This window comes from Rhincodon typus, chromosome 12 (genome assembly GCF_021869965.1).
Source record: "Rhincodon typus isolate 14 chromosome 12, sRhiTyp1.1, whole genome shotgun sequence".
NCBI lineage: Eukaryota > Metazoa > Chordata > Chondrichthyes > Orectolobiformes > Rhincodontidae > Rhincodon > Rhincodon typus.
This window is the reverse complement of record NC_063343.1, coordinates 1,887,187-1,908,774: the sequence shown is the minus strand read 5'-3', so window position 1 is coordinate 1,908,774 and position 21,588 is coordinate 1,887,187. Positions and strand designations below refer to the sequence as shown.

The following is a 21,588-nucleotide window of genomic DNA, read 5'->3' as shown; positions in this document are numbered from 1 at the left end:
AATACATTGTCACACACAGACCCTTAAACACACATATAAATACATTGACACACACACACAGACCCATCAACACAGAGATAAATGGTGCTGAGGTATATTGGAAGGTGATGGCCTAGTGGTATTGTCACTAGCCTGTTAATCCAGAGATTTACGGAATCTACTGGGGGCTAGTGTTTGAATCCCACCATGGTAGTTGGTGAACTTTGAATTTTATTTTTTTTTAAAAAAACAAACAAGAATTAGGAGTCTACTATGACCACGAATCCAATGTCGATTGTTGGGAAAAATCCATTTGATTCACTAATGGCCTTTAGGGAAGGAAACTGCCATCCTTACCTAGTCTCGCATATATGTGACTCCAGACCCACAGCAATGTAGGGTGACTCTTAACATCCTCCATCAACCCCGCCACCCCTCCCGAGGGGCAATAAAAATGCTAGTCTAGCCAGCGATACCCTCATCCCATGAATAAATAAATTAAATATATTGAACCAAACAAATATAACTACATTGAAGCGCATATAGATCTAAATACATTGACTCGCAGACCCAATGACACACACAAATATATTAATATCACACACTGACGTAGATACGTTGAAACACTCAGGCCCATAGACACATAACGCACACACGTTAAGAACATTGACACACCCAGAGAAAACAAATAAGCTGCAGATGCACGGCAGTAATAGCTCACACAGGTAAAGAATTAAATTGACTCACATCCCTCCACACAAACACAGACGCAGTGTCCATTCACTCTAACACAGAGATCGTTAGACACAACCACACCAAAAGACAGACACTGCAATATATTGGGTCCCTTATATAAAGCCATAGACACAAACCCACGATACATGCACAGACACAGGACACAGATCCATATTCACGGGGGACAGAAACACGCGGACTCAGAAATACAGATCCATAAACACAAACACCCACATACACAAGCTCAGGAAAAGTCTCTCACGCATCCAGAAACACAATTACACTGCATTTCATTCGCATTGCTCCCGAACCTGCAACCAGATGAATTGCATTACATTTGGAAGATACAAATGTGCAACGTACAAATCGAAAGCCAGTGTGTATTTGTTTCAACATACTTTTGCAAATGGATAAGTTTACATTGGAAGCTTGTCTGTGTGAGCTTGAAACTGCAGTGTTGGAATTTGGATTGTTTAAATTTGACAGTGTAACCCGGATCAGCGGTGGGGTCAAACCATCATGGATATTTACTCCCTCTTTTTATAAACTTATTTACTCTGGATAGATCAGTTTTTTTTTCAGTTGCATGATACCAACTGGAAATGAAATCAAACGGCATCATTCTACAAGAGGCGGGCTAAAGGAGACATCGGTTCATTTCCATCATGCTAACCCCAGCGCTCCAAACCCGTTTCTCCTTCAAACTCAATCCCAATTTAACGTGGTTTGTGCGGATCAAGCACGCTTTTGCCAATAGAATTTATTTTGCATCCACGTAATTCGAATCTAGCCATTGGTCTCTGAAACACTTGTGATTTTTTTTTCTGTTCATTAATCATACAATAGTTTTCCCCACATTAGAGCCGGGGGAAGCGAATTGTACTGGATTACAAACATTACAAGCTGAACATCCGCGTTAAAAAGGACAAAAACTTAGCATTCCAGAGATTGCCCAGGAGGGAGGCATTGCTACTCTGGCTATTATGTCGAGTTAAGAAAGTAGAAAATAAAGCTCGGTTCTATACATGCAGCAGTGAAGAAAGCCACCTTTGCTTGAAGCCGTTTCAGTGTTGCCGGAAGTTGTACAAGTTTTGGTGAAATAATGTTATGGATTTAACTGGATGCAGATCTTGAATGCGCCAGGAGACCCAATCGCTTAAAATAGTAGACAAAAGTAACGTGGCGCCTCTCCTGCTGCAGATTTGACACTAGGAGTATAGACGACCGAGAGAGCACAGGAAATGTTAGCTTTAAAGACACGGCGCTAGCGGGAGAGAAACAGCAGCGTGTAGTAGCAGGCATTGCTACTTTCCGAGAGCCACTTGCTCACAGGGTACCGCGCATCCGCTGTTGGGGAATCTCTGGTGGCGGAAGATGCTTAGTACAAGTTTGATTCCTTCCTGTTTGGCTAGGGAATGTAAAGTGTTGGGAGTCTTTTCAAACAAAAAACAAGTAGTACTGAATATTACCGGGCGTGTTATAATGTGCAACTCTTGCAGGTCTGTTCTGTTGAAGCAATTTTTGCGGGACAGACCTCCAAACTTTGTGAAATTTGCATTATATAAAATATAACCCAAATGGAACCGCCACGACGTGCCCCCAGATTGTAATAATATGTTGAAATATCCTGACTCTTAAAGTCAAGCTTTCATCCGGTTGGTCAAATTATCACCTTTTAACCCACCTGGGGCCAATACTGCAATACTTGAGAACGAAAAGTAGCTCGATACCGCTTTCGAAGGGTTTCCCTGTGGGTGTAATATCATAGCAAGGTGTTCAGGAACTTATTCAGCTCTGGAGACCGCTCTTCGCGCTGCCTTTCAACTTTCATTTCAGACTGTACAATCTCCAGCGTTCCCTGGCCACCACACTTCATCAGAGATTGTGCAGATGTAGCAGGCCCGCCCGAATATTGGACCCAGACAGCCGAACCGTCCAGATAAAAACCGAAGGAACTGCCGATGCTGTAAATCAGGAACAAAAATAGAAGTTGCTGGAGAAGCTCAGCAGGTCTGTGGAGGAAAAAAACAGAGTTAACGTTTCAGGTCCTGTGACCCTTCCTCAGCACTGTTCAGATAGTTTGGTTATTGGACTAGGGGCGTTACAGCAACATTTCCGGGAGACCTTTTTTCGATTTATATTTTTTAAAAAACGCTTTAATCCAGTTTATTTGCTCTCTGAGGCAAATCAAAATGAATAAGGTGGTGAAATTCGCCATGATAATCAAATAGAGCGAACAGATCCAATGGTGGAGGATGAGGATGTAAAATGTATGCGAATTTACCCCCACTCGGTGGGGGGCGGGGGGGGGGGGGGGGGGGGGGGGGTGGGGGGGAGATGTGTGGAACTGTAGCCCAGGGGAGAGGACGACTCCTGAGCGCCAGCAGCCTCAATGATCAGATAGCCCAAGGGTCGATTCCCCCGCACACTGCTGTTAACCTGAGATTTCAAATTCACATCAAGTAAACCGCGGAGCTGGCTAGGACTGGGTTAACTCTGGGGGCTGGGAGCAGGGCCGGGGATTCAAAGAACTTCTCGGCGTAGTGTGTGAAATAAGGATCTATTCTGTAATGAAAGTAAGACGGGGATGTGGCTAATCCCCTTCCCTATTCACTTGTGGTAAATGCTAATACGCCCGGCTTCAAACAGTGCGCCGGGTTCCCCACAATTCCATTTCTTTAGAAGGATTGGTGGGGTGGTGGTTGGGGGGGGGGGGGGGGGGGAGTGTGGGTGGAAAAAAAAAAAGAGGGGTAAAAAGGCATAGGAATGGGGGGGGGATGTGGTTTTGGTTGGGTTTGACAGAAAATCAACCAAGACATTCCGCATGTCGGTAAAGAGCATTAGGAATGAAGGTTGGTCATAGAGCATGTTCCTTCTAAAGGCGCCTGCCCTCAACACTCGGCGCTGCCTTGCCGTCCTCTAATGTTGTCCCTCTCTGCTGCTTCCAATCTGGGGAAGGCCGAAATAATCCTTTCCATCCGGTCTCCCCTGTTCTAGAACCGCGATCGCGATACCACGGAAGGCAGTCTTGAGGAAACTGACGTGTCTTCTGCACCGGCGGCGTTCACCGTAAGGTTTCATCACCCCTGACTATTACAAAGTCTATATTTACTCAACTGTCCCAAAGTGACCACCAGCGACAAGGCACACGGCCACCCAACGTTTTCCAAAGTGAAAAGAAAACGTTATTTAAACGAGAATAGTGCAGAGATGTTTCGAATATTGTGCTTCTAATGAAGACTTAGAAAGTGTCTCATGCATATCTCAAACCTCAAAAGTGTCACTCAATCCCCGGAAACAACATTGATTAACATGTCATCATATTTCAGATACATTGATCCGTTTATAATAGAAACAAAAACTCTTTCCTAAATAGTTAAAGAACACAAGGCGTTTTGCAGTGATGTTTGGTTCTTATCATGCAGTTTTGTATTTGAAGAAGTTGCGGTCGGTAATTTTATTGCATTGCACTTGAGAAAGTCGGAACAGTTTTTATGGGGGTGGGGTGAGTCTCACTAGGGGTATTTGTATTGGTTCCTTTTCGGTATTTGAAATGGGTAACCTCTTCAGGTAAACGGCAAGACAAAATACAGGATTAACTTGGTTCTGAATAGATTTGGAAACATTCCATTGAATGGACTATAGCCTACAATGAAAGTGGTGTCTAGGTACTTTATTCACTGCTTCAACTCAAATTGTTCAAATCAGCCGTAAAGGTCTCTAAATTCAAACTAACACACGCACAAAGAATTCAAACACAAACAGCTCCTATTTGATAAAACTTTCAGTCCCGATTATTACACAGTCCCCATTTCCAGAGCACTGTACTTTGAAATTGCTCATCTCAGTAAGACCCTCCCGCCTCCTTCTCCCTTCTAAAGTTGCTTTAAAATGTCACAGGAAAGACATTGTGCCGGGATTTTTCGTTTCGGTGAGTAATTTTGTTCGACGCTAGGTTTTAGGCGGCATTAAGCGGTGACCGATGTTAGAATTTAGATCGAAACACCACTAGGCACTCGGTAATGATTTAACTCCATAACTTCTGTTTACAGAGAAGCCTATTATGTACCAACAGGCGAGGCAATATCAAATGGTTTATGTACCCTGCACTCAAAACACAAACGGTCAGGGCCCGATCCTTACAGGTTATGTCAGGTAACGGGTGAATTCAATACAGAGAGACAGGCAGGATGAAAGTGTTGGCTGTTTCTATTTAAAAAAAAATAACTAAACAGGCCTGTGTTCATCTGGTTGTCATGTTGAATACTCCTCGGCTCTCTATTTTAGTGATTATCATAGCTGGGTGCTGATGTGCAAATTAAGCCGAAAACATGCCTCTTTGCTATTAATTAAAATGTACTTGCGGGGCCTGAGTGAGGTGTTTATACAGAAGATAAATGATATTTCTATTTCAAGGAAGCAGTGGAGTTTAGCAAGCCCGCGTTTGTTGTGGTTACAATTAGCACTGATTTTCCGGGAGAACGGGATAGGGAGACAGTCCATTTCCTATCCAGAAATCAACATCTGGAGTGATGTTTGACGCAAAAATATCAATCCGCAATAAAAGTAATCATTTCTCAGTTGATTGGAAATGGCACTCAGGCTGTTGTTTTGAATTATGGTGTGCGAGAGGAATTTCGAACGAGGCGGACGTGTTGGAAACAATGGGATCAATCGACAGAATTGACAATTGGTAAAGAGGAAACATTCCGAGAGAGGGGTCCCTCTCCCTGGATGCTATCTGACCCGTTGTCATCTCCAGCGTTTGTTGTTTTCGGTAGAAGGCGAAATATGTTGGGTGAGTGATAAGGGGTGATATTTTTTCTCTATTTACCCAGGATGGGCATGTAAGTGTCAAAGACTGGTTAACAATGAAGAGGTGCAGAACCAAACAATCCCCTTAGAATTCTCCCTGAATTCTGGTCACTTTTACCTTCCTGATATCCCCAAATCTTGTCCTATTTGTGCTAAGGCTAACGGAACCGTTGATCATGTACCTTGCCCTGGTCTATAGTCCGTGTAGATAGCTCGGACAGGCACCAGCATCTTGTAAATGTGTGTACGCCGCCAATTTCCGCTGCGCCTCTCCAGTTTACAGCGCTCCCTGGACAATCTGCCGAAGTTAGGTTGGGAGCAGGGGGTCGCCTCTTTCCAGGGCACCGGGAATAGGAGATCGGTGAAAGGTTTCAGTAGCGGCAAGGATAGACGTGAATGTGAAATGATTTGATGTGTTTGGATTAGAGACCAGGACAAGGAGTGAAAAGTGGCGCATTGCCTCTTTACAGTGACGATAGAGTGAATAGTAACTTGTTGGACATAAGGATTTCAGAATATGTATTTCCACCAGGGTAGCATTGCTAGTATCCTGTTCTTGGCCTTGGGACGTGGAAGGAGTTGCAATGGCACCTAGTACAGAATGGCTTGTCAGTGTATGAGTTTGGAGGTCACCTAGACCAGGCTGGCTAAAGGACGGCAGATTTCCTCTCCTAAAGGACGTTCATAAAACAAATTATTTAAATATATATATATATATGACAATCCAGTCGTACCATGGTCATTATTATAGAGACTAGCATTTTGTTCCAGATTTTGCAATGTAATGTAAATTCCTCGAGCTGCTACAGTAGCTATTTAGAAAATACTTTTCTAGAATACTAATCTAGAAACATGACCATCATGCTACTACGCGTTCTAATTAACGAATTAATTAAATAATTTCGTTATTTCTAATTAATAATGCTTAGTGTTATCATAGAATCCCTGCAGTTCCGGCACTAAGTTCCTGAAGGACAGCCAAATATAGCACCTTACCGATGTTTTAATTCAAAAAATAGACTTGTGTGATTTACATTTCTTGTGAAAACTGCTGAATAAGATGACCTCTTGGATAACTTTAAATGAAATGGTTGCTTGTTAAAAAGAACAGAATCCTTGCAGTGGGGAAAGCAGGTCATTCGGCCTATCGAGTCCACACCAACTCTCCTAAGAGCATTCCACCCACCCTATCCCTATGGCTAATCCACCTTAACTTGTACATCTTTGGGCTGTGAGAGGAAACCCACACGGACACAGGAGAAGAATGTACAAACTCTACAGGCAATCGCCTCGAGGCTGGAATTGAAGCGGGGTCTCTGGTGCTGTGAGGTTAGTAGTACTGACCAATGAGCCACCATGCCACCCCTAGTTTCATTTCCTATGCTGATCTAAACCCATTCAATGAAATGAGCTAGTTAGCTCCATATTTATAAGGGAAACGGACGATTTAGGATCAATAACAACATTGATGGTCCGGAATCGATTGAGATGTGTAAAGCAATTGAACTTAATACCGAAATACTGGCTGGTTACTTGAACAGTATCGAAACCAGTAAAGAATCTATTTCGCTCTAGAAATCAACGATCGAGTGAAAAGTAGTAGAGCAACGAGGCCGATTTTGTTTAACCCGCTCAGGTATGCTATCGTACATCTCTAGCGCAGGTGGGATTCGAACCGAAACCTTTAGCCAAAATGTTTGTGGGGAAAGGACTGCTGTGCCACACGAAGGCAATAGCTAATCCCGTACGAGTGAGGTATTGTGCTTTAGTGAGTAACATCCCGCTGAGTTCAGGTCCCACCTCAGAGCCGAGACTAGCCAATGTAGGTGACAAAAACAGCCGGACTGCTCCTGTTGGGTGTAGGGAGGGTGGTGGGAGCAGGGGAGGCCGCTGGTCAGCTAAACTTAACGCAGAGCGGCGTCCCAAACGAGAGCCTTCAGGATAACCGGGCTAGCACACGGCCCTGCCTACCTCTGAAGGGAAAGGCCGAAACGGATTAGTATGCGGACAGATTCACAAAAGGGACCTCATGTCAGAACAAGACGATTGACAGCTTGAAAACACCATAAAACTAAGACTAAGGACAAGAATGTAGATCGAAGGAAATTACTGGATGTTACCGAATATGGAGGGTTTGAGTTGTAAAGAAAGGCTGGATAGGCTGGGACTTTTTTCACTGGAATGTAGGAGTTTGAGAGGTGACCTTCTAGAGGTTTATAAAATCATGAGGGGCATAGATGGGGTTAATGGTGGGTATCTTTTCCCTAGGGTGGGGATTTCAAGACTAGGGGGCACATTTTGAAGGTGAGATTTAAAAAAGACATGAGGGGCAAATTTTTTACACAAAGGGTGGTTTGCCTGTGGAACGAACTTCCTGAGGAAGTGGTGGATGTGGGTACAGTTACAATGTTTAAAATTATTGGATAAGTACATGAATAGGAAAGGTTTGGAGGGATATGGGCCAGGAGCAGGCAGGTGGGACTAGTTTAGTTTGGGATAATGGTCAGCATTGACTGGTCGGACTGAAGGGTCTGTTTCCGTGCTGTGTGACTCTATGACTTTTTGTGAAACTCGTTTCCCGTTCCCTTTGGAAGCTGGTTGAGGAAATGGTTTTAGACATGGCATTAACATGAGCTGGAATGCTGGATACAGGAAAAAGGAAAACATTCCAGAGGTGAGGGATGTCGAGAGGAATCCCCGACCCCCTCGTTGTTTAGAACCAACTATTCTTCACTTTCATCAATGAGTTGGGACAAAGGTGTATCCCAACAGGTCGGTCTACAGCTCTTTAGGTAACACGGTCGAGTCGACATTTGGCGTCCAGGCGCTTAGCCGCAATGGAAGCATGAGATGGAGGACAAGAGAAGACAGAAACTATCAGAAATGGGGTGGTGCGCTTCCTGGCCGAGGCATGGTGTAACGCATCACCTGAGACAGATAAGGGGTAGAATAATAACAGAGATGTTTCCAAGTCGTTCAGAGAGGCGGAGGACTGAGAGAGGTGAAAATGTTGGGCAGCAGCAATGAAATGGAAACCGTGTTGGTGATGAGTTACGGTCTGCAATAACTTCTCAGGCTCTCTAGGTCAAAGGGAAGGGGCTGTTCTTGAAACGTCAAACAGCATGACTAAAAGCCAAATGATCGGTCTAGTTAGCTCGCTGTAGTCTGTGTGGGATCTTGCCGTGCACAGGTTGGTTACGGCTTCATTCGCTGTAAACACCGTTTGGGGGATAACCTTGCTGTAAAACACGCTGCGACAAATGTAAATCATTTCTCAAATAGCGGGGGAGACAGTCTGCAGACTGCACAGAGGAGTGTAGTTTGTAAGGCTGGAGGACAGAGAAAGACCGCCAGGGCAGAGGGGTGGGGCGGACAGTGAAATGTAGACAAGGTATAGAGCTGGATGAACACAGCATAGGATGCTGCTTGGCCTGCTGTGTTCATCCAGCTCTACACCTTGTTATCTCAGATTTTCCAGCATCTGCAGTTCCTACTATCTCTATAGACAAGGCACGTGGGACAAACTGGCAGGGCTATTAGAGAAAATTGAATTTTATGAAAGGGACGATAGATCCACCAGAACATCCAGCCAATATATGGTTACAATCAGAACAGCCAACAGACACTGGGTTCTACAAAAACCGGCGGGTCCTGTCACTATATGGAACAATGACCAGGTCACCCTGAAAGGATTGCGTATATTCTGGAACTCTGGCTGAGTGGGGTTGGAGGGGGAGGATGCAGTTTAGCTGAGGGTGGGGGCTGGAGGGGTGAGGGGGGCGGTGTTGATGGGGGTGGAGGGTTTGGGGGGAAATGGGGAGAACAATGACTTATGCGTAAATTTGAGAAGACGAGGAGGCCTCAGGAAGTCGAGTCCTGATTGAAGCTCGGTTGGGAAAGCAAAGCTGTGACCGAGGTTTTCAAGTTAGTAAGAACCGGGGCTATCCAGTAGTCAGGGTGATATCAGTAGGCAGGCAAATGAGTTACACATTGAAAAAAGAAATAGGCTTTGCTTTAATCAAACTCTGTATGAAGAGGGCAGTCAGTTTCTGGAATAGCTCTTCAAAGAAACCTATTGGGGGTTAAATAGTTTGGATCTCTTCATTAGAAAACCTGCAGTTGTACTCAGGGGAAGAAGCAGCTGACGGGGAACTAACTGCCAGGATAGGAAACAGTGGAGGCTGTTATAGCCGTGAGCATGAGAAACGTCCAAAGCCAGTCTCTACAGAAGGGCCAGTGGACCCGAAACATTAACCCCGTTTCTCTCTCCACCAGACCCGCTGAGTTCCTTCAGCAATTTCCGTTTTTGTGACAAAGAATTGGAGAGCTGAAACAAAGAAAACCAGCAATTGCTGGGGAAACTCGGGAGATCTGGCAGCATCTGTGGTGAGAAAGCAGCGTTAATGCCTCTAGTCCCGTCAAAGGGTCACAGGACTGGAAACGCTAACTCTGCTTTCTCTCCGCAGATAGCTGCCAGACCTGCTGAGTTCTTCCAGCAACCTCTGTGTCGGTTCCAGCCTCTGAACCCGGGTTAACACAACGCCGGTGGGTGGCTCACACCGTTTCTTTCTTTCTCTCGCCAGGTGAAAGTATGGTTTCAGAACAGGAGGACTAAGTACAAGCGACAGAAACTGGAAGAAGAGAGTCCTGATACACAACAGAAACGGAAAGGCACACAGCACGTGAACAGATGGAGAATGGCGACCAGACAAACCAGCCCAGAGGACATAGATGTCATTTCAGAAGATTAGAGGCAGAATGGATAAAAACAGAAACAGCGATACGAACCTCTCAGTATAATTCGTGCAATGGTCACACCCTGCAGCTGGGTCCATGGACTGGATCATGGAACAGAAAATAAATCTATAAATATACTCAACACGTTTTATTCTAGTGGCCCACTGTGGAGCTAAGGAACCCACTTCTAATCAAGTCTTAGGAGTCAGGATGGACTTTTTTTTGAAAAAAAAAGCTTCAAACGTGTGATTATACTTTAATAAAAAGGAATGTTTGTTTTTTTTTTAAATGTTCGACTGCATCAATTTGAAGCCGGTTTCTCATCGCTGGAAATGACCTTCGGATTATGAGGCCGAGGATCGAACAGACCCACCAGGCCACTCGCTATACACTGGGAATTCAATTCTTTTAAGACGGATTTGATTAAAGGTGACTGGTAGCATCCAGCATCTGCAACTAGAGCTACGGGGATGGTGACTTTTCACGTTTTAGGTCTGGAGGATTTATAAAGAGAGTGAAATAAAGTGCCCGCAAGGGCAGGCACACTGAGCACACGGGGAGTGTGAATGAGAAAGACTCATTGAGAAAAAAAAGAAGTTTCTACGGGTTTGTAAACAGAGAACAGGACGGTCTGTAGGAGTTTAGCGCCGAGGACCTCGTGTAAATGAAAGACACCACGTGGATTCTGTTCCTTAATGTACTTTTGATGTCCTTTCCCCTCCTTAGGTCCGTTTTATAATAGTCTTCGTTGTCGATTGTAAATATGTGTGTCACAAATGGCGTGTCTGTACTACAGAATAATAAGGGAATATTTTTTTCCACAATAAAATATATCAAAAAAAATGTTTTCCAATGATTAGGATTTGCAACCAAGTCTTCTCAACATCCAAAAGCTGAAATAAACGAAGAAAATGCTGAAAATATCCCCCCCACCCCCACACAGTTGCTGCCTCACCTCCAAAGCTGTAGCAGGTCCTAGGTCTGACACATTAATTCTGTTTCCCCTCACAGATGCTGGGTATTTCCGCCTGTTTTCTTTTCCAGTATTTTTCGTTATTCCTTCGTGGGATGAGGGCGTCGCTGGCTCGGCAGCATTTATTGCCCATCCCGCAGTTAAGAGCCAATCGCGTAGCTGTGGGTCTGGAGTCACATGTAGGCCAGGCCAGGTAAGGATGGCAGTTTCCTTCCCTAAAGGACATTAGAAGCGGTTGTCTAGGCCTGAAACGTCAGCCTTCCTGCTCCTCTGATGCTGCTTGGCCTGCTGTGTTCCTCCAGCTCCACACCTTGTTATCTCGCTTTGAGTGGCGCAGCTTTCCGAGTTTTAATATTGGGCCAATCATCCCTGTGGCAGGTTTTATTGGGATCACAATGATGGGGAAATTGCCACGGTTCTCCCCTTTCCGCGCGGATTGCATTCACACAGCACACAGACGGAGGCAGATACCCTTTCTCACACACAAAATACCATCGCACACAACGCACTCACACGCAAAGCAATGTCACATTACACAGACACCATGGTTTACAAAACGCGCAGTGACATAAAACAGGCACACGCACCAATTCCCACAAACCAATCTCACATAAAACACATACCCCCACCACACACACACAGATACCAATTACAACAAAACACATATACACTTACACATAAACACAAGGCTGATTGATAGGAGGCTATGGGATTGAATCTTCCCCGGAAGAGGGTGTCTTGTGAATTGAGGGCCAATAGGGTCTGGAATACACTGCCTAGAAATGTAGTAGAGGCAGGTTCAATTGGAGCATTCAGTAGGGGCATTGGCTGGCTTTTGGATAAATGGTGTGCAGGGATTTAGGAAAAATGATAGGAGATAGGCACTAGGATCAGTGCATTCACGATGGCCCGAATGGCCTACACTTGTGCTATAACAATCCTGGTTTTACTAGCCTAGGGTTACTCGCCTAGGTGTTTGGAGCTCCTGGCCAATGAGAGGCCAACAGCTCCAACATTAGACAAAGTCCATGGGGGAGATGATAGGCACTGGCACATTTCCCCTGGCCCAGGATGGAGCAGAGACAATGGGAGTCCTGGTTAGGGGTGGGGTCTTGCTGGATGGTTATGGGTAGGGGGGATGCTGTTCAGAAGGAAAGTACAATGAGTGGCCCCCTCCTGGCCTTCCTAGTGACCCTGTGATCCTAGGGCCAGGAGACAGGGGAAGGGCACCAGCTAGATGGATGAGTGCCAACCCATCATCCAAACCACCAGCAAGGGCTTGGTCCTCTCAGTCTCAGGTGAAAGGCACACAAGCACTATTTCCCACAAAGCACACAAGGGAAAAAAACAAACATAAATACAATCTAACAGAAACAGGATTGTGGTAATTCACCAAGCTGGTGACTAGAAACCATTTGAGAATCTCCAGCATTTGCAAAAACAAAATCAGAAATTGATTCACTCAATTTCTGATTTTGTTTCTTTACTGATGCCCAGCACCCGCAGTTCTTTCAGTTTCTTTACATTTACAGTGGAGTGGGAAGGGTGGGGGTCACATTCTGATGGAGGTTACAATCATGTCCAGCTCCAGTTCACTATCAGGAAGGGACAATCATTTGGTCAATCTTGTGTCTTAAATTCAACACTCACACACACACACACACACATGAACTTGGATGTAATAATGTGGTACAGTTCAGCTAATTACAGCAAATACAAACATTTCATTTCATTTAATTTGTTCGTCTCAAATGTCCTTGAAATCTTCCTTTGGAGCATTGAATTCGTTCTTAGATGATTACACAGTTTGACCTGCAAAAGCATTTTGTCTTTTTATACCACCTTCAACATTTCAAAGCTGAGCACATTTCATCAAAAATGGACACCAGATAGGACGGCTGATCAAAACTTTCATCAAGGAGGTAATTTTGAACCACATCTTAATAGAGGGTTACTGAGGAAAAAGTAAGAGGTTTGTGTAGGATTTGCAAGCTTAGGGCTCAGCTAACCAACAAGCCATGTAGTATAGACATTGAGTTGTGTGGTTGATGAAACACACAGAGATAATGCCTTGCATAGCCAGTGTGGCATTTTTAAGGAGCCTCTTCCTGTTTGCTGTGCTAATTTGCCTATTACTTGTTTGAACTTGCGACAACTTCTTCTTGCCTTGCAGCCTCAAGTAACATTTTAGCGTTACATTTCAGAAATTTGCAGAGCCCAGACATTTCCCAATTATTTCTTAAAATTCAGTTCTCTAACACTGCGTTGAATCTTGTGGTTCTTTCTTCCACCAACTCGGAATGTTTAAATTCCTCCCTTGTGTTTCAGTGACCATGACTGCAGATAATAGTAACCAGCCTTTGCCGTTGTGTTATGACACACTTCTGGAGCAGATAGATTTGAAGTCAGGCCTTCTTGTTCAGAAGGGTGGAAGACTCCAACTGCACCACAAAGGCTTCTATGATCAAAACTGTATACTGTTCTCAAAGTGCACTGTACAGTTTGATCATGACATCCTCTCCTCTGACAGTTCACCATCCTACAATCTTTGATTTGTATATTACTAGGTTCAGTTGTCAATAAAAGAACACTTCCTCCTACACACATATACACACATAAATGTACATGACATGTTCATACACATAAATATCCACAGAAACATGCCCGTGAAGAGATGCACAAGTAACTCACGGATGCAGTCAGATGGAATCATATACCCCAGCCAGCAGCAAACTGAAATTACTGTATCCAATACAAAGTCCAAGTGGTGTTAGAATACCATTAGATTATGAGTAAGTGAAACAGTTGTAAGTATGTATTGATAAATAAACAATGATGTCAGCAGGGAGCAAGTCCCTGATCAGCTGGAAACCTGGAGGTGTTCTTGGGATTCTATGATTCCATGTGTAACTGCAATTCAAGAATATAAACTGGCACCACATTGGGTTACAATATAGCAGTGTCAATGTAAAATGGATTTCATTTTAATGTTTAGAGGCAACGTCCACCCCCACTTGTCACAGCTTTGACAATTACTCACTGGAGAAAGTATTGCATCCATGTGTGTAGGGAAGTTCTTTGTCACTGATCCTGGTGAACCTTACAACCTACACTTTGTGCATCTGCCTGCTGCTTATCACACTACATAAAGACAAGTATCTAGAGTCTGGCAGCACTGACACTACCTCCAGAAGTGGTCACATACAATTGATTCAGCTGACTTCACACAAAGTACAGTGCACAGTTAATGCAAATTAAAGGCCAAGAGCAATTGGCTGTTAGGGTGTAAGGCAGCAAATAGACAGTAATAGGATACTTGCTTTACCTTGTAATATTCATTTGTGTTTTCTTTAAAACATTTTCCACTTGCTTATTGCATCTCTTTTCAATTGATTTTTTATATATGTTTTAAAATCTAATTCTTTCATTACAGAAAAATGGTAACTGTAATTGGTCATAGATAACAAGGTGTAGAGCAGGATGAACACAGCAGGCCAAGCAGCATCAGAGGAACAGGAAGGCTGACATTTCGGGCCTAGACTGTTATCTCAGATTCTCCAGCATCTGCAGTTCCTACTATCACTGTAATTGGTCACCTGGTTGTGTGACTATCTTCTTGATTCTCAAGTCAATGAGTGAAGTGTGGTATCACTTTGATAGCTTCATTGCATTAAACTACAAACACATAAAATAATTGGTGAGGAATGTATTCAATAAATATTTGACCTCTTGCTTTATTACCTGTGAATTATTGGCTGAAGGAAGGAAATGGCAAACATTTCTCCTCTAAACATTTCAATGTAAGTGCACTGTGATCAGTTTTTTCCCAACTTTACAAGCCTTTCATAAAAAATAAAGTAAGTTTTCTCTTTTTATGGCTCCTTTATACCTAATTTTATACACACTCCCCCATGTCCTTCACTCCTGGCTGAAGTACTTTGGTTTTGACTGTAAACCATTCTCTTATCAAGCCATAAATTAATGTTGGCTACTTTAATATAGAATATGCAACATAATAGTATAACATTTCATTGTCAGTTATTTCAAAGCATCCGTTCATCTGTAATTCAAATGAGTTTTGGCCACAGAATATTCTATTAATCCATTAAGCATTTAACTACTAGGAGTGCACATAATAATTTTCAGCTTTTAATTATTTTCTTTTTTTTTCATTATTAAGGCAGTAATAACAGGCTTTTTGGAAAGTCAACATAGAACCCATCAGAGTTTCATGAAGGGTGAATCATGTTTGACTAGTTTGCTTGAGTTCTTTGAAGGTGTAACAAGCAATGTGGATAATGGAGATCCCGTAGATGTTATATATGGACTTCTAATTGGCATTTGATAAAGTGCTGCATAAAAGGTTAATACACAAGGTAGGCTCATATGGGGTTGGGGGTAATTTATGAGCTTGGATAGAGGGTTTGCTAACTAACAGAAAGAAGAGAATCAGGGTAAACAGTTCTTTTTCTGATTGGTATGATGTAACTTGTGGGATTTCCCAGGGTTTGAACTGTGGGCTGCATCTACATGAATAACTTGGATGTGAGAATAGAAAGTATCATAGCCAAATTTGCCAATTATGCTAAAATAAGTAGGAAAATAAGTTACAGAAGACATAAGAACTTTACGAATGGATGCAGATAGGATGGGTGAATGGGCCAAGGTTTGGCAGATGAATTTAAATATGATAAATGTGAAGTTAGCCATTTTGATCAGAGAAATAAAAAGGCAACATATTATCTAAATGGAGAGAAACCTCAGAGCACCTGGGTGCAGAGGGATTTGGGTGTTCTAGTGCATGAAAACTAGTATGCAAGTACAGTGGGTAATAGAGAAGGCAAATGGCATTTTGGCATTTACTGCTAAAATAAAGGAAAAGAGTTTACTGAGGTATAGTTGCAACTATATAAGGCATTAAGTGAGACTGCACCTGGACTATTGCATACAATTTTGCTTTTTCGAGGGATATAGTTGCATTGGATGCAGTTTTCAAGGAAGTTTACTGAATCAATTCCAGAAATGAGGGGTTTGTCTTTTGAAGAGAGATTGAGAGGTTTAGGCCTATACTCTCTGGAGTTTAGAAAAATGAGAGGCGATCCAATTGATATACATAATATGCTAAAAGGGCTTGACAAAACAGATGTAAAGAGGATGTTTCCTGTTGTTGGGTATCTAGAATGAAAGGTTCATAGTTTTAGGATAAGGGGTATCAGACTTAAATGGAAATGAAGAGAAATTACTTCTCTCAAAGGATCATGAATCTGTGGAATTCATTACCCCACAGGGCAGTGGATGCTGGAACAATGAGAAAATTTAAAGAGGAAATAGATTTTCATTAGTAATGAGTTGAAGGGTTATGGAGAGTGGGCAGGAAAGTGGAGTTGTCGCCAAGGTGCAATCAGGCATGATCGTATCAAATGTTGGAGCATGTTCAAGGGGCTGGATTGCCTTCTTCTGCTCATAGTTCTTATGTTATCTACATAAATTTTAGTTCCTCTGTAAGTCTTCATGATTCTGTTCCTACACAAACCTGCAGTAAATCTAAGCGATCACACTGGTCCTAGAAGAGATGCTATCAGGATCATAATAGCTATTTTTGGGACCCAACGTTTGATAGTATGTTTGAATTAGTAGAATGCAAGAGAATTGCCTGCAAATAAATAAAGGTAATTGTAATAATGATAAATCTGCCTTTATGTTCTTTCTCAAGTTGTATTTCCTCGTTCATAACTTGTTTCTTTTTATCCTGGTCTTTAATTATTGTTGTGGTCTGGCATCTGTAGAGATTCCCAAAATTTGTTGTCTGTGATTTGACTTCAGAGGATTATATTGACATCCTCAAAGCCCCATGTAAAGCACCCTGGGATACTTTACTTTCTTAAAGTGATTATTAAAATGCAAGTCATTGCTGTCTTACTTTTAAAAATTTGGTACTTCCCAGTTCTTTTGTTCTCTCCATTGCATATGATACCCGCTGTAACTCTTTCTCTAACCTCTAACACATCTGTTCAATATTGTCAGTTGCTGGCTCTGATCTTAAATCTTTGTGCTCTTCCTATCACTAATGGGCTCTTCAGTGCACGTTGATTTCAGTCAGCATCATGATCCTTTATTGTGTTAGTCATGGTTCAGTTTATTTCTCTCTCACCTGTAAAAGACTTGAGTGCAAAAATCTAGTTAGTGTAGTGCTGTGAGAATGTTGCAATGTTAAAGATGCATCCTTTGGCCAAGCCATTAAATCAAAAAGCCCTGTCTCGGATGATGTACAGGATCTCTTGGTACTAGTTTCAAAGAAGAGAGGGCAGTCGTCCTAGACATTCTGACTAATATTTATTACTGAATCAACACGGCTAAAGCAGATTGTCTGTCATTATCCACATTGCTGTGAATACCTGCTGGCTTTCCTATTTCCTACATTACAGATGGGATTCAATTTTAAAATCACTTCATTAACTAAAGTAATTTAGGATTGTGATTGGTGCTATATAAATGCAAGCTTTTTTTTAAAAAAGGTTTTAGCTGAAACAAAAACAGAAATTGCTGGAAAAACTCAGCAGCATCTGTGGAGAGAGAGGAGAGTTAATGTTTTGGGTCCGGTGACTCTTCTTCAGTATTTCCAACAATTTCTGTTTTTGTTTGATGTTGAGGATCTGCAGTTCTTTTGGGTTTTTTTATATTTTACCTGAATTTGTTTCCACCTGTGGTAGATATTCCTGAAGCATACCTAAATGATCACACTGGTTCTAGTGGAAATTCTGTCAGGATCGTAAAAGCTACATCTGCTCGGTATTGTTGAACTCCAAGAGTGCGAGAGAATGTAAAGTCACTACAGTCCTATTGGACCAAAGGGCTGCTCTCTTATTAGAGAGAGACAACTGCTGGTGATTCAGAGATAACAAGGTGTAGAGCTGGATGAACACAGCAGGACAGGCAGCATCAGAGGAGCAGGAAGGCTGACGTTTCGGGCCTAGACCCTTCTTCAGAAATGGTGATTCAACCTGACATTCACCACACCTCAGGTGAGGGGAGAAGGTGAGAATGAGAATCCTTTGTGGTAACCTCAGCTGGTGCCAGATATTGAATCTATGCTGATAGTATCACACTGTATTGCTAACCAGTCCCATGTAAGTGCATGACACGCACATAAATAAATGTAATTATAAACAATTCCAAATGATAACTACAGCTTTAAACCTATTATCATTCCCTACAACATACATATACGCATTATTGGAAATTATTTCTCATTAGGCTGTTTATGTAAAATATTCCCATTTTAATTTCCATTTGAACAACACTTAATTATAACATTCTAACCCTGCGTATGCTGAAGTTAGAGATTATTTCCTCTATATTCTGCACTTTACATGGTTTTCAGCCAGGTCTGTACATCATTAAACATTTTTGTTCAGATTCCAAGTGGCGCTACTGCTGGGAGGGAAAGTGTGGAGTTTTTGTTAATCTGTAAGACAACTTCACCAGGAAAGCTGGTTCAGAACAGCAAAGCTTTTCAATTAGTTCACAGTAAAGTTCCACATGCCAGTTTGATAAATTAAATGAGGTACACAATTAGGAGGAAGTCACGTGACGTCAGAATCTACAGAACCAGGCTTTTGGTTTTTGTCAACTCTGTTCCTTAGAACCTTATTAAGCACTTCCTTCATGCCACTTGTGTAGTTGTGGAAGAAAAAAGGATAACGTGCTTCTATAGAGTGTCTTTCATGACCTCAATTTATATCAAAACACTCTACATCCAATATATTCCTACAATAACTGAGTCAGGTATTGATTGAGGGATGAATATTGGCTAGAGTGATGGAAGAACTACATTGTTCTTTGAGATGTGCCATGAATTATTTGCCATCCACCTGAGAAGTTTGTCATTTACATAAATGATTTGGATGAGAATATAGAAGGCATAGTTTGTAAGTTTGTGTGAGACACCAAGATTGGTGGCATAGTAGACTATGAAGAAGGTGTTCTAAGATTACAAAGGGATCTTGATCAAATTGGTCAATGGGCTGAAAAAGTGGCAGGTGGAGTTCAATCTGGATAAATGTGAGGTATTGCATTTGGGTACAACAAACAAGGGTAGGGCTTATAAAATTAATGGTAGGGCCTAGGGTAGTGTTGTAGAACAGAGATACCGAGGGGTTCAGGTGCATAATTCTTTGAAATTTGCATAACATATAGACAGGGTGGTTAAAAAGGCATTTAGCATGCTTGCCTTCGTTGCTCAGTCCTTTGAGTATAGGAGTTGGGAAGTCATGTTGATGTTATTCAGGACATTGGTGAGGCCTCTTTTGGAATACTGTGTCCAGTTCTGGTTACCCAGTTATAAGAAGGATATTATTAAACTGGAGAGGGTTCAGAAGAGATTTACCAGGAAGTTACCAGGTATGGAATGTTTGAGTTATAAAGAGAGGCTGGATAGGCAGGAACTTTTTTCGGTGGAGCGTAGGAGGTTGAGAGGCGACCTGATAGAAGTTTATAATATCATGAGTGGTATAGATAAGATTAATGGCAGTTGTCTTTTCCCTAGGATGGGGGATTTCAAGACTAGGGGACACATTTTTAAGGCAAGAGGAGAGAGATTTTAAAAAAGACATGGCGGGCAAATTTTTTTTATTGTGGAATGAACTTCCTGAGGAAGTGGTGGATGTGGGTAAAATTACAATCTTTAAAAGATATTTGGATAAGTACATGAAAAGGAAAAGTTGGGAGGGATATGGGCCAGGAGCAGGCAGTTGGGACTAGTTTAGTTTGGGATTATGGTCAGCATGGACTGGTTGGACCAAAGGGTCTGTTTCCGTGCTGTATGACTCTATGCTTAATTTGTGCTTATGTTTTAGAGTTGTATTTATACCAGCCCTGGCTGAGGCAGTACAGATTGGAATTCCACAATCTGGGGCCTTTCCTAACTTTTACAATTCCAGCTGTTCAGATATAAGAAGCATAGAAACTTAATGGCATGTAAAACATATTGAAAAACCCAGGGCTGGCAGTCATGGCTATAGTGCTATGCAGGGAAAGGATTAGAAGGGATAGTAGGAACTGCAGATGCTGGAGAATCTGAGATAACAAGGTGTAGAGCTGGATGAACACAGCAGGCCAAGCAGCATCAGTGGAACAGGAAAGCTGACGTTTCGGGCCTAGACCCTTCTTCAGAAATGGGGGAGGGGAAGGAGATTCTGAAATAAATAGGGAGAGAGGGGAAGGCGGATAGAAGATGGATAAAGGAGAAGATAGGTGGAGAGGAGACAGACAGGTCAAAGAGGCAGGGGTGGAGCCAGTAAAGTTGAGTGTAGGTGGGGAGTTAGGGAGAGGATAGGTTGGTCCAGGGAGGATGGACAGGTCAAGGGGGCGGGATGAGGCTAGTAGGTAGGAGATGGGGGTGGGGCTTGAGGTGGGAGGAGGGGATAGGTGGGAGGAAGGACAGGTTAGGGAGGCGAGGACAAGCTGGACTGGTTTTGGGATGCGGTTGGGGGATGGGAGATTTTGAAACTTGTGAAGTCCACATTGATACCATTGGGCTGCAGGGTTCCCAAGCGAAATATGAGGTGCTGTTCCTGCAACCTTCGGGTGGCATCGTTGTGGCACTGCAGGAGGCACAGGATGGACATGTCGTCTAAAGAGTGGGAGGGGGAGTTGGAATGGTTCGCGACTGGGAGGTGCAGTTGTTTGTTGCGAACCGAGCGTAGGTGTTCCACAAAGTGGTCCCCAAGCCTCCGCTTGGTTTCCCCGATGTAGAGGAGGCCACATCTGGAACAGTGGATACAGTATACCACATTAGCAGATGTGCAGGTGAACACTGTGGAGGGGAAGTTGCGGTCCTTGAAAAACGAGGACATCTGAGATGTTCGGGAGTGGAATGCCTCATCCTGGGAGCAGATGCGGCGGAGGCAAGGGAATTGGGAATAGGGGATGGCATTTTTGCAGGAAGGTGGGTAGGAGGAGGTATATTCTATGTAGCTGTGGGAGTCGGTGGGCTTAAAATGGATATCGGTTTCCAGGTGGTTGCCAGAGATGGAAACAGAGAGGTCCAGGAAGGAGAGAGAGGTATCAGAGATGGTCCAGGTGAACTTACAGTTGGGGTGGAAGGTGTTGGTGAAGTGGATGAACTGTTCGAGCTCCGCGTGGGAGCATGAGGCGGCGCCGATACAGTCATCGATATAACGGAGGAAGAGGTGGGGTTTAGGGCCAGTGTAGCTACGGAAGAGGGATTGTTCCACGTAACCTGCAAAGAGGCAGGCATAGCTTGGGCCCATGCAGGTACCCATGGCCACCCCCTTTGCCTGTAGGAAGTGGGAGGAATTGAAAGAGAAGTTGTTAAGGGTGAGGACGAT

The 21,588-nt window shown here is 43.1% G+C and overlaps 1 protein-coding gene across 1 annotated transcript in view; it reads left to right on the top strand.

Moving 5' to 3' along the window:
• The window catches only part of emx3 (empty spiracles homeobox 3), a 27,679-nt gene extending 16,611 nt beyond the window's left edge, over positions 1–11,068 (top strand). Inside the window, exon 3 of the mRNA XM_048603773.1 lies at positions 10,113–11,068. Within this exon, the coding sequence (XP_048459730.1) occupies positions 10,113–10,280 (168 nt within the window). The 3' untranslated portion in view covers positions 10,281–11,068. The remainder of the gene's footprint in view (positions 1–10,112) is intronic.
• The last annotated feature ends 10,520 nt before the right edge of the window (positions 11,069–21,588 follow it).